General features: G+C 40.3%; 2 protein-coding genes across 9 annotated transcripts in view; one reads left to right on the top strand and one right to left on the bottom strand.

Annotated features, from left to right (window-relative positions):
- Positions 1-1831: 1831 nt before the first annotated feature.
- On the bottom strand, positions 1832-11755 carry nadkb (NAD kinase b). Of its 5 annotated transcripts, none has more exons than XM_020591378.1 (12): positions 11690-11755; positions 9036-9308; positions 8838-8921; positions 8124-8253; positions 7637-7745; positions 7345-7430; positions 6787-6889; positions 6469-6644; positions 2982-3081; positions 2648-2805; positions 2307-2389; positions 1832-2212 (listed from the first exon to the last, which is right to left on the bottom strand). In XM_020591378.1, the coding sequence occupies exons 1-12, from the start codon at positions 11695-11697 to the stop codon at positions 2053-2055; spliced, it is 1470 nt and encodes a 489-aa protein (XP_020447034.1). In that variant the 5' UTR covers positions 11698-11755; the 3' UTR covers positions 1832-2052. The 5 variants fall into 5 exon arrangements, with proteins under 5 accessions (XP_020447034.1, XP_020447035.1, XP_020447033.1 ...); XM_020591379.1 differs by lacking the exon at positions 11690-11755 and adding an exon at positions 10512-10669; XM_020591377.1 differs by lacking the exon at positions 11690-11755 and adding an exon at positions 10438-10505.
- gpr160 (G protein-coupled receptor 160) overlaps positions 11540-13244 on the top strand; it is a 7346-nt gene continuing 5641 nt past the window's right edge. For 2 of the 4 annotated variants that reach the window (XM_020591410.1, XM_020591408.1), the window contains exon 1: positions 11540-11636. The gene's annotated coding sequence lies outside the window, so the exon portion shown is untranslated. Of the gene's footprint in view, positions 11637-12761; positions 12813-13244 lie in introns of all 4 variants that reach the window. The other 2 variants (XM_020591407.1, XM_020591404.1) reach the window with 2 other exon arrangements.

Here is a 13244-nt window from a genome sequence, read left to right as displayed (position 1 = left end):
TTTCTAGCTCACACGCCACCATGTTTGTTTTGTGATACGAATTTTTTTCTCTCTCCCAAAACAGAAAGTGCATCTGTGTCATCTGAGTTGTCAGTTGCTCAACACTGACAAAAAACATTTCACTAAAGAGAGAAAAGACAATTATTCTTCCAATTGTTCTTGACTGTTGCACAGTATCGGTCTGTTGTTTATTGTAGTATTACTACTCTCTCTGCTGCTGCTGCTGCTTCTCATCGCACATTTCGGTGGGAGATAGATGTGAAATTGTAAAACATTTTATTTCTGGTCAAAAACTGTGTCCTTTGATCACCTTGTTGTCCACCTTTGGATCAATATCATCCTGAAGACTGTCTCATGCAATATTGGAGTATAATTTAATAAAATTGGATGTCTAGAAATATATCTGTATCTTATCATTGCAATAAAAATATAGAAAGCATCCGAGTATTGTCACATTTTCTCTGGAATATTGCTCTTTTTTTGGCACTGGAAAATACTAGAGCTACAATGATTAGTTGATCAATTAGTTGAGTGACAGAAGATTAATTGTAACAATTTGACAAACTGTTGATTTTAAAGTACAAATGCCAAAAACTCACTGGTTTCACCTTCACAAATGTATTTGCTGTTAGCAAACATATGAATTTTTCACTATATTCTGATAAAATTACCAATGGGAAAATAAGTGTCAAATCAATCAATATTAGAAAAAGATGTTAGTTGCAGCTATGTATGGATTATGAGAAAGCAGACACTAAAAAGTAAAAGTACACGATGGGGTTTTGGGTGGACAAAATCATATTTAATTCCATTACCTAGTATAATCAGATAACTGATAAATCCCTAAATATTCTGCAGATGAATTCACAATGAAAATAACCCTTAGTTGCAGCCCTACACACAACACACAAGTTGGACTAAACAAGAAGTGTGAAAGTTTTTAAGACTTTATTTCCTCACTACTGTCTTCTGTTACAGATTTTGACATTATGACCTGGCAGGTTAATAATCATGAAATCTGGCTTAAGATTTTCTGCCTCATTCAAATGTGCTTTTCTGCCTCTAAATGCAAACCGGTAATACACACCGTCGGCCCCGGGAATACCTCTGGCTGTTGTCGTCTCTACATATTGGGCTTATTTCGAATCAGTCTTCTCGTCCTGTGTACAGCTCACCATGTGATGTAACGCATTCCTGTTATTGGTTAACACAGCTGAGCAATGGAAAGGGAGCGCTTGGTTTGATGTAGGAGATCTCCCTGGTAACGTAAACACAACAGAATCATCCTCACATGCAAATATGACCGCGTAGGGTTCTGAATCGAGATCAAGATCGAAAAACAATTAATCGTGCAGCCCTAGCGCACAATAGTCTTTGGCTGAATAGCAAAAACTGTTACCTTTACAACGTCCCACCCCCATAAAAATGACACTCATTTGCATTCTAATGTTTTATCTATATTTGCATTTTAATGTTTCGTTTACCTGTGTGCATTGTGTTTAGCACTCTGATTCGCCTTTGTGCAGGAAAATGTGCTATATAACTAATTTGTATGTATGTACACACTTTCAGCTGTATCAGTGTATTTCTACCAATAATCCAGGCACATATGGAGCTTTCACTGTACACTGATCAAATCGATGAGTTAGTGCTTCAAGTCCGAAAGAAACAGTTTTCAGAATCCTCGTGAGGAGCTTCAGGTGACTATGTAATCATTTAAGTAATGCTTGCCTTTTACACTTCTAGGCGAGAGACATGCTTTTTTCCCTGTAAGATACAGATAAAGCTGGAATGAAATGAGAGGACTCAGTATATAAAAAACTGTACACAGTTTGCTCATTGTACATGTCATTTATAGGACTGATGTAACACTGATTTGGGCTGTACATGCACGCTCGCTCTCTCTAGCACAGTCCAGTGTTCTTGCCCTGAAAATGTTCACAGAACATTTTCCAACAAACCCGGTCCCCTCATTCTCACTCACTCACTCAGCTGCTGTGGAGAGTGTCGGCTGGATGTCTTCAACTCAAGCCAGCAAAAACACTCTGGGATTCAGTTTTCCGTGTCTGAGGAGTCCGAGACATCTGCCAGCCGCGCCTGCCTCTTGCGTACGTTCCAGTGCAAACACTGAGCCAGACTTTCGAACCAGTCGTACACCAGGTCATGACAACAGATAGACGGCACCGGATAACAAGATGTAGTGATCTTGATGCTGTTGGAAGAGAAACAGAGCAAATTAAACAGATTGAGGAAACGGAAATCTGTATAGTGATCACAAGAAGATACTGGCAGTTGATAAAGTTTACCAGTCTCCATGTTGGATCTCCTGTCTCTTCCTGCCATCAAACGACACCCAGGCGGTGTTTCTGGCATCAGGGGACAAGGTGATCTGTTTTACAAGAGGACACACTGTCAGTTACCAAGATCAGAAACACGAGTAAACATTCACTCTCTTGCCAGCAGCTCTGTGAGGCAGCATTTTGACAAAATGGTGTTTTAAACTGAATGCTAACATTGTGATGTTTAGCAGGTATAATGTCTACTGTTATTGCCATCTTACATGCTAACGTATGCTAATTGGCAGAAGAAATGAAGTTCAGCTGAGGTTAATGGGTATTGCAGCTCTACTTCTCTTCTTTACTCTTACCATGAGCTCCACCCCAGCAGGGACAACAATGGGCCTGAAGGAGAGCGAGTGTGGGCAGATGGGGGTGACCATGATGGCGGGTACATTGGGGTGGATCATTGAGGCTCCTGCTGCAGCTGCGTATGCTGTGCTGCCTGTAGGTGTGGACACGATCACACCTGGAGGGCAGAGAAAGTGACTGAGGGGTTTTTACCAGATTATCTTCATTTGTGTTAAGTTCTCACCATTTGTTTTTTCTGGAAAGACCTCACTGTGAGAGCTTCGCGTTAAAATTTCAGCCATGGTGTAAAAAAAAAGAAAAAGAAAAAGGAGACAGTGGTATGCTTGTCCTTACCATCTCCCTGCACTGAGGTGATAAGTCGTCCATCGAGGTACAAGTCTACATTTGACAGGTAAGAGGATGGGCCTCGATCCACCACCACCTCATTCAACACCTATATAACACACAGAGCACAGTTAAGATTAGAAAACCCCTCCATCAGAGCGGCACGATTTTCTAGTTTGATGTTTGAATAGTTCAGCCATTATCAAAATTGTGACATATCATCATGTTGATGCTTGAGAAAACTTGTTTGGGAATATCAGACCTTAGTGCAAACAAAATCAAACTCATGACCAAGTAAATTCTTACTGCAGTGCCACCCATAGGTCAAATACCATAGCGGTTTTGATGTGCTGATGAGTATATACTGACAGTTGGCAAATTAAAGGAAAACCAAATGTGTCTTAGTAAGCTGTCAGACCATCATGTGACAACAGAACGGCTTCATTGTGCCTTGGCTTGGATTCTACAAGCGTCTGAAGTCTACAGCACCAATCTTCCAAAAGCTATTCCCTCATTTGCTGTTTTAATGATGGTGATGGAGATGGAGATGCTGTCTAACACGTCGCTCCAAAATCTACCATAGGGGTTCAACTGGGTTGAGATCTGGTGACTGAAGGCCATAGCATTATGATTCCCATCATTTTCACACATCAAAACATTCAGTGACCCCTTGTGCCCTATGGATGTTGGCACTATCATCCTGGAAGAGACCACTCACTGGTTCAGGCTTTTCCTTTAGTCACCTGTTTGTATTTACTTTAATATGTAATATTTAGCTTCCAACTGCAGGAAAATTGAATAGCATGTTAAAAACAAAAAACTGTCTTTTTTTCAGGGTAAAAAAAAAAAAAAAAAAAAGTCTTGCACCAGGCGAACAGTGGTTAGCACTGTCGCCTCACAGCAAGAAGGTTCCGGGTTTGAGCCCAGGCCGACCCGGTGCCTTTTATGTGGAGTTTGTATGCTCTCCCTGTGCCTGCGTGGGTTCTCTCTGGGTACTCGGGCTTCCTCTCACAGTCCATGCAGCTTAGGCTGCATGGTGACTAAATTGCCCATAGGAGTGAGTGTGAGTATGTCTCTGTCAGCCCTGTTATAGACTGGTGACCTGTCCAGGGTGGACCCTGCCTCTTGCCCAATGTCAGCTGGTATAGGCTCCCTGCCAATCTTGGAATCAGTACAAGGCCAGGAAAACATTTTAAAAACAAAAATTTAGATAGTGCTCAATTTAAAGCATTTTATAAATACCCACATGATGGTGCTATTCACACCAAAAACTAGCCACTCTGTCTTCAATTCTAAACTTGCAGCAAAAATTCATTAAAACCTTTAGTGCACTTCTTGAGATAACAGCTAACAAAAAACAAGCTAAATTACTGAAAACAAAACCCCTTTGCTGGGAGATGATTAAGATAAAATAACTATACTGCCCTTAATATGTAACGTGAAAAAAAAACTACTGCCACTGAAAAACCTGATTAACTGAATTCTTCAAGTCTTCAATATGCAATTCTTTTGCACAGGCAGCAAATACGAGACTATTGTGAATCTAATCAAGGCACTAAATAAAGACACTGAATAAAAATAATAAATGAGTCAGCAGCAGACTACGGTTTGCAGGCCACTACAATCCTACATTACACAAGGAAACAGAAAATGCCGGTGTGCAGACAAGCAGAATCATGTTCCACGTTTCAATTTCAGTCAGTGAGACAAAATACTGCAGCACCAAGCAGTGATGTCTGGCACATGACGTCAGTTTAGCCCAGAGCACTCATCCTGCTGGACACTGCAGACATGATGTAATGGGAGGTCAAACAAAGACCTGAACAATGGATCAGTGTATTTTAACGATGAGGCGAAAAACTCCGGAGTGGGAGGAAAGATGAGCAAGCTGCACTGAAATTGACAAACTGTAGCACAGTGTATGTGTGTGTGAGAGAGAGAGAGACTGCAGCAGTGTAGCATGTTGTTTACAGAGTGTCAGACCGAGAGCGTCACTAAGTATCCATTCGGCTGCGCTATGGACGCCACTGTCTCCATGGCAACAGGCTCAACAGAACTTCACAACATCCGATTTCTTCTCCCATATTAGTTTTATTATGGCTGTCACCACTGCAACCAAGGTGACGCTTGCTCACCGCGCCATACACATGTACGCACACACACAAACCCAGGTGGATGAAAAATAAACAGGACAGTGTCGGCCTCCATCATAGCTGTGGGCTTACCGCGTCACTTCAGGAGTGTGACGGTCAGGAGGAAATAAAGGACAAAGCGCAGTCACACCAGCAACCAAATGTTTCCAAGACCTATGAAGCCACTACAGTGAGAATTGTAAATCCAATGCAAAGACTCCTATGTTCACCTTGTCCAAAGAACAAGGAGTATTAGGCAAATTAGTCTGATAACTGATTAAAAAACAGCTGCATCTGAGGTCATTTTCACACGAGGAAACAGTTGTCGTGTTGTTGTTTGTATTTACTGACTGATGAAATTAATGTAAGTGAAGGCGACGTGCAAAGGTGGAGAAGGGAACTGAAAACTCAAAAGCATCTGTCTCCAAAGTAGATGATGTGCTCCAAACTGCATTCAGTGGACACTAAGTGACAGAACTTTTCAGTTTATATGTTTGACCTGACTGTGAGGACTTCCACTTCAGCTGACAGCTACAGTTGACTTCACCACTTACACTTCAACTGACATCTGAACTCCCGTCAGTGCTTGCACAGAAATTTAACTCCGCTTCTTTCAGCACTTTAACTGCAACTTCACCTTTTAGTATTTATAGTTCACCTTTTGCTTATTCATTATTTCACAAGTTTAAACTGTGAAAGTTCAGCAATGAGCACACATATTGTTTCAGGAAAATGTAAAGTTCTACTTTATTCCTTTTTTAGTATCTAACTGCAATGAAATAATCAGCAAGGAACAAAGTAAAAAAAACCTAATCAGCAGTTTCCTCACTTTGTCTCTCTCTCGCTCATTCCCTCTCAATGTGGTCCCATATACAGTACACTCATTTTCTCTCTCTCCTGAACACCTTGTCAATAAAAATAAAACATCAAACTTTTTAGAAATATCCAACTGTCATTCTAATATTGACTGTAGTGGCTTCCAGTCCTGCTCAACCAATCAGTGACATTCAGCGTGGCAAAGTCTCTGGGTCATCAGAGAGAAGCGCCTCATGGCACCTTTAGACTGGGAGATAATCATGCATGTTTAGACACCGTGTCACACTGTGTGGGATGGGTATTATAAAATCCTGGTACTGTATGATCTGTGCAGGTCTTTACAATATCAGTTTGAGGCATGTTGCTGTATTTTAATAAACTGTGCAATAAGCTCCTTTACATAAACAAAAACATATTCTAGCAGAACTCACACTGAGAATTTGGTCAAAAACTTCTGACACACACTGAACTTTGTTCAAACAGTGTTTGATGCCATTTACTGACCGATGATAAACTGCATCAACAAATTTGTCACCTAGCATCCTCACCTGTAGCTGTAGGGTGACCTTGCCGGACTCGCTGCTGGTATGCCCGAGAGGAAGGAGCCCATTGTGCTCTTGCTGCGGCGGTGGCTCTTGGCCGAACAACTGATGACCTGTTCTCTGAAGCATGTCCTTCACCACCTTCACCTTCAAACGACTACGCAGAGTAATGGCAGCATTGCCTGAAAGTCCACATACAGGTGCATGAAAGTGAAGATTTGTTTCAAAGTTTGACACTTCAGGAGAGAATGAGCTTGAAGGTTACAGATATTGAGTGTTTAGATTCAAATACAAGTGACTGCAACAGTTACAGCTGCACGCTACCTTCAAACACTTTGGCTACTTCAGTCTTGTACGACTCAAACTTGAAGGGCGTAAGGAAACCCAGAGAACCGAGATGAAACGCCATAACCGGAGGGACGCTGGCCTACAGAACATTAAAACAATGTAGTGAAAGTCAGGCTGACTAGCTAGGCTGGATTTACCTTCTCACCCCAGTCAGGACACCAGTTGTCAAACTGCTCATGATGGTGGACAATCTGTATACATCTGGCATTAATTAAATATCTTGTATACTTTTTTATTATCTGTGATGCTATATTCTATAAAAGTTAATTAACAAGAGCTTATTATAGGCAATTACACAATTAACTTCTTATGATTTAACAATTTGAGTTAAAAATAGAAAATGCGTAGAAGCAAGAAAATGAACCATTGTAAAGATATAACACCACATTAAAATCAAACCATGTTACCCAGAGATTTGACAGTATTAATTACAGAAGGTTAGAATCTACAAGATTTCCATTTCCTTTATCTAGTATTAAATGTTTTAGGTGTTCAGCTTGACTTTAAGGATAAAAACTAATCCAGTGTGATTACCTGGAAAAGAGAGGAGGCATAGAGCAGAGTCCCATCTCCACCCAGGCAGATGATTAAATCTATGCAGTCAGAGATATCATCATAACCTGTATGTGGACAAAAACGCTTATTTACAACAGAATCATTTTCCCACTGTTATCCCACTTACAAAGATTTTAAAAATCCTAATTCAAACTGGTGCAGCAAAATAAAATTGTTTCTCCTGTTTCAGAAGGGAGAAAATGTCTTAGAAGTCAGATATTTCCCTCAGGAGCAGGTGTGTGTTAAAGGCATTAGGACACATGAGCCTCACCCTCTCTGAAGGTGCAGAGCTGATTGCGGATTGAGCCGAAGGTCTCATCCTTTGACAGCATAGCATCATCTGCGACTCTGCGCTCCACGTACACCATCATCTGCTTCTCCTGATCCATAAAGACATACTTTACTGTAGTGGCAAGAGCCAAAACACACAAAGACATCTCTCAAAAGTACACTTTCCAGAATAAGGCTGAGCATATGCCAAACACATGCTGTTTAATATACAAGTGTTTGGATGGAATGAAAGAATATGAGTTCGCTGACCAACTATGACAGCCTTGTTATACAAAGTAGAGTTTGTTTTGGAAACATGGCCAAAGGTGTTAGAACTGAATGAGACCAGGCTGTAACTTTCAAAGCCCACACAGAAGGGCCCCGAGTCAGCTGATGCAATAGCACTAACCACTGCTCCACCATGCCGCCCATCATAAAAACATTAACTATCTCAACCACACTGTATATTAAATACTGTGATCCTGTACCTCCACTAGAAACCTGCAGAGCTCTTTGAAAGGCTCCACCAGGCTCTCGTCTCTGATTTTTCGAATGACGAGCACGTTGACAGGAGGTTTGTTCCAGGTGAGTCGCTGGCTGGCGGGATCCTGGATGTGCCTGAGACATGGATATACACACACTAGTGAGTAAAGAAACACAAATGTGCATCTTACTGCTGTTACAACCACAAAAATACAGATACAGGAAAAAAAAAGAGATTGAAAAAGTAGATTAGACTATAGGTGGAATATAAATAGACTAAACTGTTACATAACCCACTATTGTGAAACACTAGTTAAATTTGTTAGATCCTGAAAGGCTCTAAATAAAGCCAAATGCTAAGCCATGCTAACAGCTACAATCCTCCATTAAATGTTCAGGTTCAAATTGCAAAAACCAAAATATAAAAAACTTCTCCCACCCCCATTTACCGTTTGTCTCTGTTATCCTTTTTGTTGCGTATCACAGGCATTTTTGGAGAAAACTGTCTATGTGATTTTGGAAAGTCCAATGAAACACCCTGGGACCAGGGGACAACACACATCTGTGCTCTGAGAGCCATCCCGTTTCATGCAACATCCAATCACAAGCATTTAGGCTTTATCTTATCTCACACAGTTACACAATCTTTTCTGTGTCAATGGCCCCGACAAGTGGTGTGGACACACAAAGTTCAACTCATTCAGCACCCTCATGCTTACATGACTGAAGTTGGGTTGGGAAGAATACAGGCTTTGGGTCCAAAGTGAGTGGCTGGATATGGTCCATGTAGAAAGTGGGCTCTCCTAAGGAGTTAAAAAGAAAAAAAGAGAGAGGAGTCAGATACTACCATGTCACATCCCAGGCAGCAGAGTAGTGTCAGTGGCACGACGGACCAGATGTCAACCTGCAGTGCAAACCTCTTAGGCGAGCTTTCCGCTGTGTCACTTGCTGACCCACAGGGCTCCAAGTGCTCATGTTGGCCTGGCAACCTCCGCCGCTCCATCTCCCAGAGCAGCTGTTCATGACCATCGCCACGTCGCTGCAACCTTTTCGCCTCCCGCCGTCTCCTTGGTGACTTGGAGGGCCTGGCTAACTCTGACAGCTGAGCTGGAGGACCTGAGGGCCGTGCCATACCTCTGTCCGCCCCTGACAGGGGCCCTGATGACGGACTGGTCTCTGAATTCTCCATTCTGCAAGGAAGCAATACAAAAACCATCTACTAAAGATCTTCAACCTAATTAAGTAAAAGAAACAATCTGCAAAATCAATGAATAACTAAAATTACACAAGTAGAGCTGACGAAAGAGTCAATGATTATATGATCAATGGCTTCAGAAAGTATTCAGATCCCACACTGTAATGTGTAGCAATTTAAATGAATAAAACTGCTATTGATGCCAATCAATCTACACTCAGTGAATATATGTTAATCAAAAAAATATTGCAAAAAATGCCTTTATACATTTCACCTAAGTACCGTATAGTTTTATCCTTTGAATTTTCTGTCTGTGGAAAGGTATCACTTTGGGTTTATAGAGCATTTAAATACTTAACTCAACTAAAAATGATTGATCAATTCATTACTAAAGCAAATAGTTTTAATTCTGTTGAACAACTAATCAATTAATTACTGCAGCTCCACACTCAATTATATTTTATATATTATAATTGGACTAATGTTAGATTATTTAATTTGTAGGATATGCAGGGAAATAAATCAACCTGATGACTAACCTAAAACATATAAAGCCAAGTTCATCAACTTTCTATATAACATTTGTATTATGTTCACAGCAGTTGGTTGAAAAAGTTAATAAATTAAGATGAAATTCAAGGAGCATTTGGCTCCACCTTGAGCAATATAATTATCTTTGTATAACACACTACTGGTAAATAAGAAGGTATCTGGTAGAAAAACAGCTAAATAACAGTAACAAATTACTTTATCTAATGTCTGTCAGCAACGAAACATCATGAAAAGCAGATGATTTGTTGACAGCTAACGTTACCTAGCAATAAAGTCAACTTGCTAACTATTCTAGAATTACTGTTAAACTAAACGGAATTAAGCCTCACTGTGTCACAAAGAAGCAAACATCCTTTTATCGATATTAGTTTATCAAGGCTTGAATGTTTTAACACGACTCAAAAGCGTATTTAAAGACGGGCACTGCCGTCAAAGTCTAAAAGCCGAACAGTTGGTTTTCAAACACTACGCTGATGCGAGGAAGGATTAATGCTAAATCCAAGACTCGGAATACGACTTTGGGGGTTAATTTAAGTCTTGTTCCACTTAATCTTAATCTGAACCTAACATTCCTCCGAACAATTATCCATCTGTGTCTCATGACGTTTAACTTCGCCCAAACCTAAGCCAAACACCAAACATTTACCTCTACCCACTCCCGATTCTTTGGATTGAACATCCGCTCAGACGGAAGCGACATTTCCGTTGAGACTATTCAGGGGCATCACTTTGCGCTGATCTCTGCGCAGGAATGGTGGTCAGGTATAGGCACAGCGCCAACTGCGGTCAAATCAGCCGCAGTTCAGTTTTCCGTGGTCAAGCCAGCCGCGCTAGAATTTGAAGTGCGCCGATATACTCTATATACTTACATTTACGGTAAAGGTATTGCGGGTCAAAGCTCACGATTTTCAAAATAAAATACCTTAACTCCAATGCTGTGAACTTCCAAGTTTAATAAAAACACTTTTTAAAAAATATTTACAGCATAAGGACATCATTTCTAGATTCTACATGACCCGCACTATTACCACACAAAGAATCAAGCATTTCTACTGTACCTTTCTGGAGCAAAGTCACATTAAAGATGTGACTCCAATGCTGTATAAATTATGAACTTACAAGTTTAATAAAAACACTTTTTTTAATGTGATTTTTCTCCAGAAAGGTCCAGTAGAAATGCTTGATTCTTTGTGTGGTAATAGTGCGGGTCATGTAGAATCTAGAAATGATGTCCTTATGCTGTAAATATTAAGAAAAGTGTTTATATTAAGTTTGAAAGTTCATAATTAATCCAGCATTAGAGTTAAGGTGTTTTATTTTGAAAATCGTGAGCTTTGGCCCGTTTGCGGCTGATTTGACTGCAGTCAGCGCCACCATTTCCCTGCCAGTCATATACAATTGTTTATTTTAGATAAAGATGTCTATTTAAATAAGTATAGGTCATATATTAAACTAGATCTGTTGTCTAGATGAAGAAAAAATCGCAATGATTGGGTCCCAGAAATCACTGACTGCATGTGGACTTGGAATTTGGAGACGAGGACTTTTTCCAGAACACTTCCATCAAAGCATACATCACGCACACACACACACACACACACACACATACATACATACATACATACATACAGTATCTGAGAGTAAATACTTCTCAGGAAGTTCCGCTGGAGCTGAAGTACTTAAAAGCTCGTTAGACACCAACACGCAACTCGGAGGCTTGTAATACTCACAGACAGGCTTTTACAAAACTCGCCGCGGACTCTATCTCGAGGTAAGCACTAAAGGCGTTTTACAATGTTTCACTCATACCTAAAGTTTGTTTACCTATTCATAGGGTCGCGTATTGACCCTTCCTCCTTCACCTCCTTCTCATGCTGTGACTGAACTCTGACCCGAGAAATTTCATGGCTCACCAATGTCCAGCCGGTTTGAGAGGGGGGCTGACCTCTCATTCGGAAAGTGCTATTTGTTTATAGATTATTTTTGTTTTAAATCTGCAAGGTGAAGTAAAAGGGCAGCAGCAGAAAAGGTGGGTTCGTGGCAGTAAAACGAAGTTCAATTCACGTTTAACTATGGAAGGTCATTGCATTCACCAAAGGGAAAACGAAGGCTCTTATCGCTATCTCAGAATTACAAAATCATATTCTGTTAATTAGAAGACAAGATATGAGATCATGTACAATGGGGGCAGGGTTTGGAACGCTTCAGAACTTCACTGATAATCCTTGAATTTTTGAGATTTCATCAGTATCAACGTATTTAATTGACAGTTTCCATCCAATAGCACATGGCAAAATGAACTGAAATAGTTAATTTTGTGTTAAAACGTCAACAAATACAGGTTAAAACACAGGCCCACACTGTAAAGCACTGCTATCCAAAGCAACGTCGTTTACTTCCTGTTTCGTGTAAAGGCTTGTCTGTTTGCACTAGTGATGACTATTAATATGTAATGTTTAATGTTTTCTCATAAATACAAGATCCGAAGATATCGTAAAAGTTAATAGCTGTTATCAATTATCGCTGTTTTATAAAGTACAACGAAAATATTTGCCATTAATTGCCCTACAGGTTATCTATGTAATGATTGTGAGCTTAAATATCAGTATAAGTATTTCTGCGTAATATTTTGGAAAATGTCACATTAAATGACATTAAGAATAAGGATAAGGGGGTTCAGTGTCTTGCCCAAGGACACTTCGACACGTGGACTGGAGGCACCGAGATTTGAACCTTCAACCCTCTGGTTGAGAGACGACTGCTCTACCCACCGCATTAAAGGTTCAATCGTGAACAAATCATAGCTACTTTTACAAGAAACAGGAAATACAATGGTTCCATGAATACAGTTGCTTAACTCTGTGTTTCTGACCAGTTGCTAACTTTGCTGTTTCAGCCTGGACAGGAAGCGTGCAGAAACATCTGTCCTTTGCATCTGAAAGTCACTGTAAGTGTGAGGCGTGTCCGTTTATTGAAAAGAGAAGACTAATAAGAGGATATATATTTCACAGTGTGAAATTTATTATGCATTAACGTATCAAAATTAGCATGTGCACATGGAGCCTCACTGTTTAGGATAAACAGAAAAGACTGTCCTCAACTTAGTGGTATACAATATTTGTAAGAAAAGGTACTACTATCTAATTGGTCCAAAACTGTTGGGGAGAAGCCGTGGTTTAGACTTAACTCTCCTGTTATTGGTCCTTCAGTCCGTCCGTCCTTTCTGCTCCAATCATCGTGGACAGCGCCCTAGGAAGGAGGAAGAATACCTATACTACTTTAATTCCTACATACACACTCACTTTATCCTTTGTTTTCAACTAACTGCTCCATATGACGCATTGCTTTCCGTTTCACTTAATTAAAACTGTTCTGCCTG

The sequence above is a fragment of the Monopterus albus genome, unplaced genomic scaffold (genome assembly GCF_001952655.1).
Source record: "Monopterus albus unplaced genomic scaffold, M_albus_1.0 scaffold14.1, whole genome shotgun sequence".
NCBI classification, from domain to species: Eukaryota; Metazoa; Chordata; class Actinopteri; order Synbranchiformes; family Synbranchidae; genus Monopterus; species Monopterus albus.
The sequence above is the reverse complement of the archived record's forward strand: the minus strand, read 5'-3'. Positions and strand labels throughout refer to the sequence as shown.

What these genes read in the sequence shown, in the direction of transcription:
- nadkb (XM_020591377.1), bottom strand. Translation starts at nt 10,466, where the DNA reads ATGAGACACAGATGGATAATTGTTCGGAG. An exon ending in GCGGAAAGCTCGCCTAAGAG is followed by an intron (nt 8,922 to 9,035) that starts GTTTGCACTGCA and finishes TTAACTCCTTAG; the next exon opens with GAGAGCCCACTTTCTACATG. An exon ending in CTGCTGGGGTGGAGCTCATG is followed by an intron (nt 2,390 to 2,647) that starts GTAAGAGTAAAG and finishes CTTGTAAAACAG; the next exon opens with ATCACCTTGTCCCCTGATGC.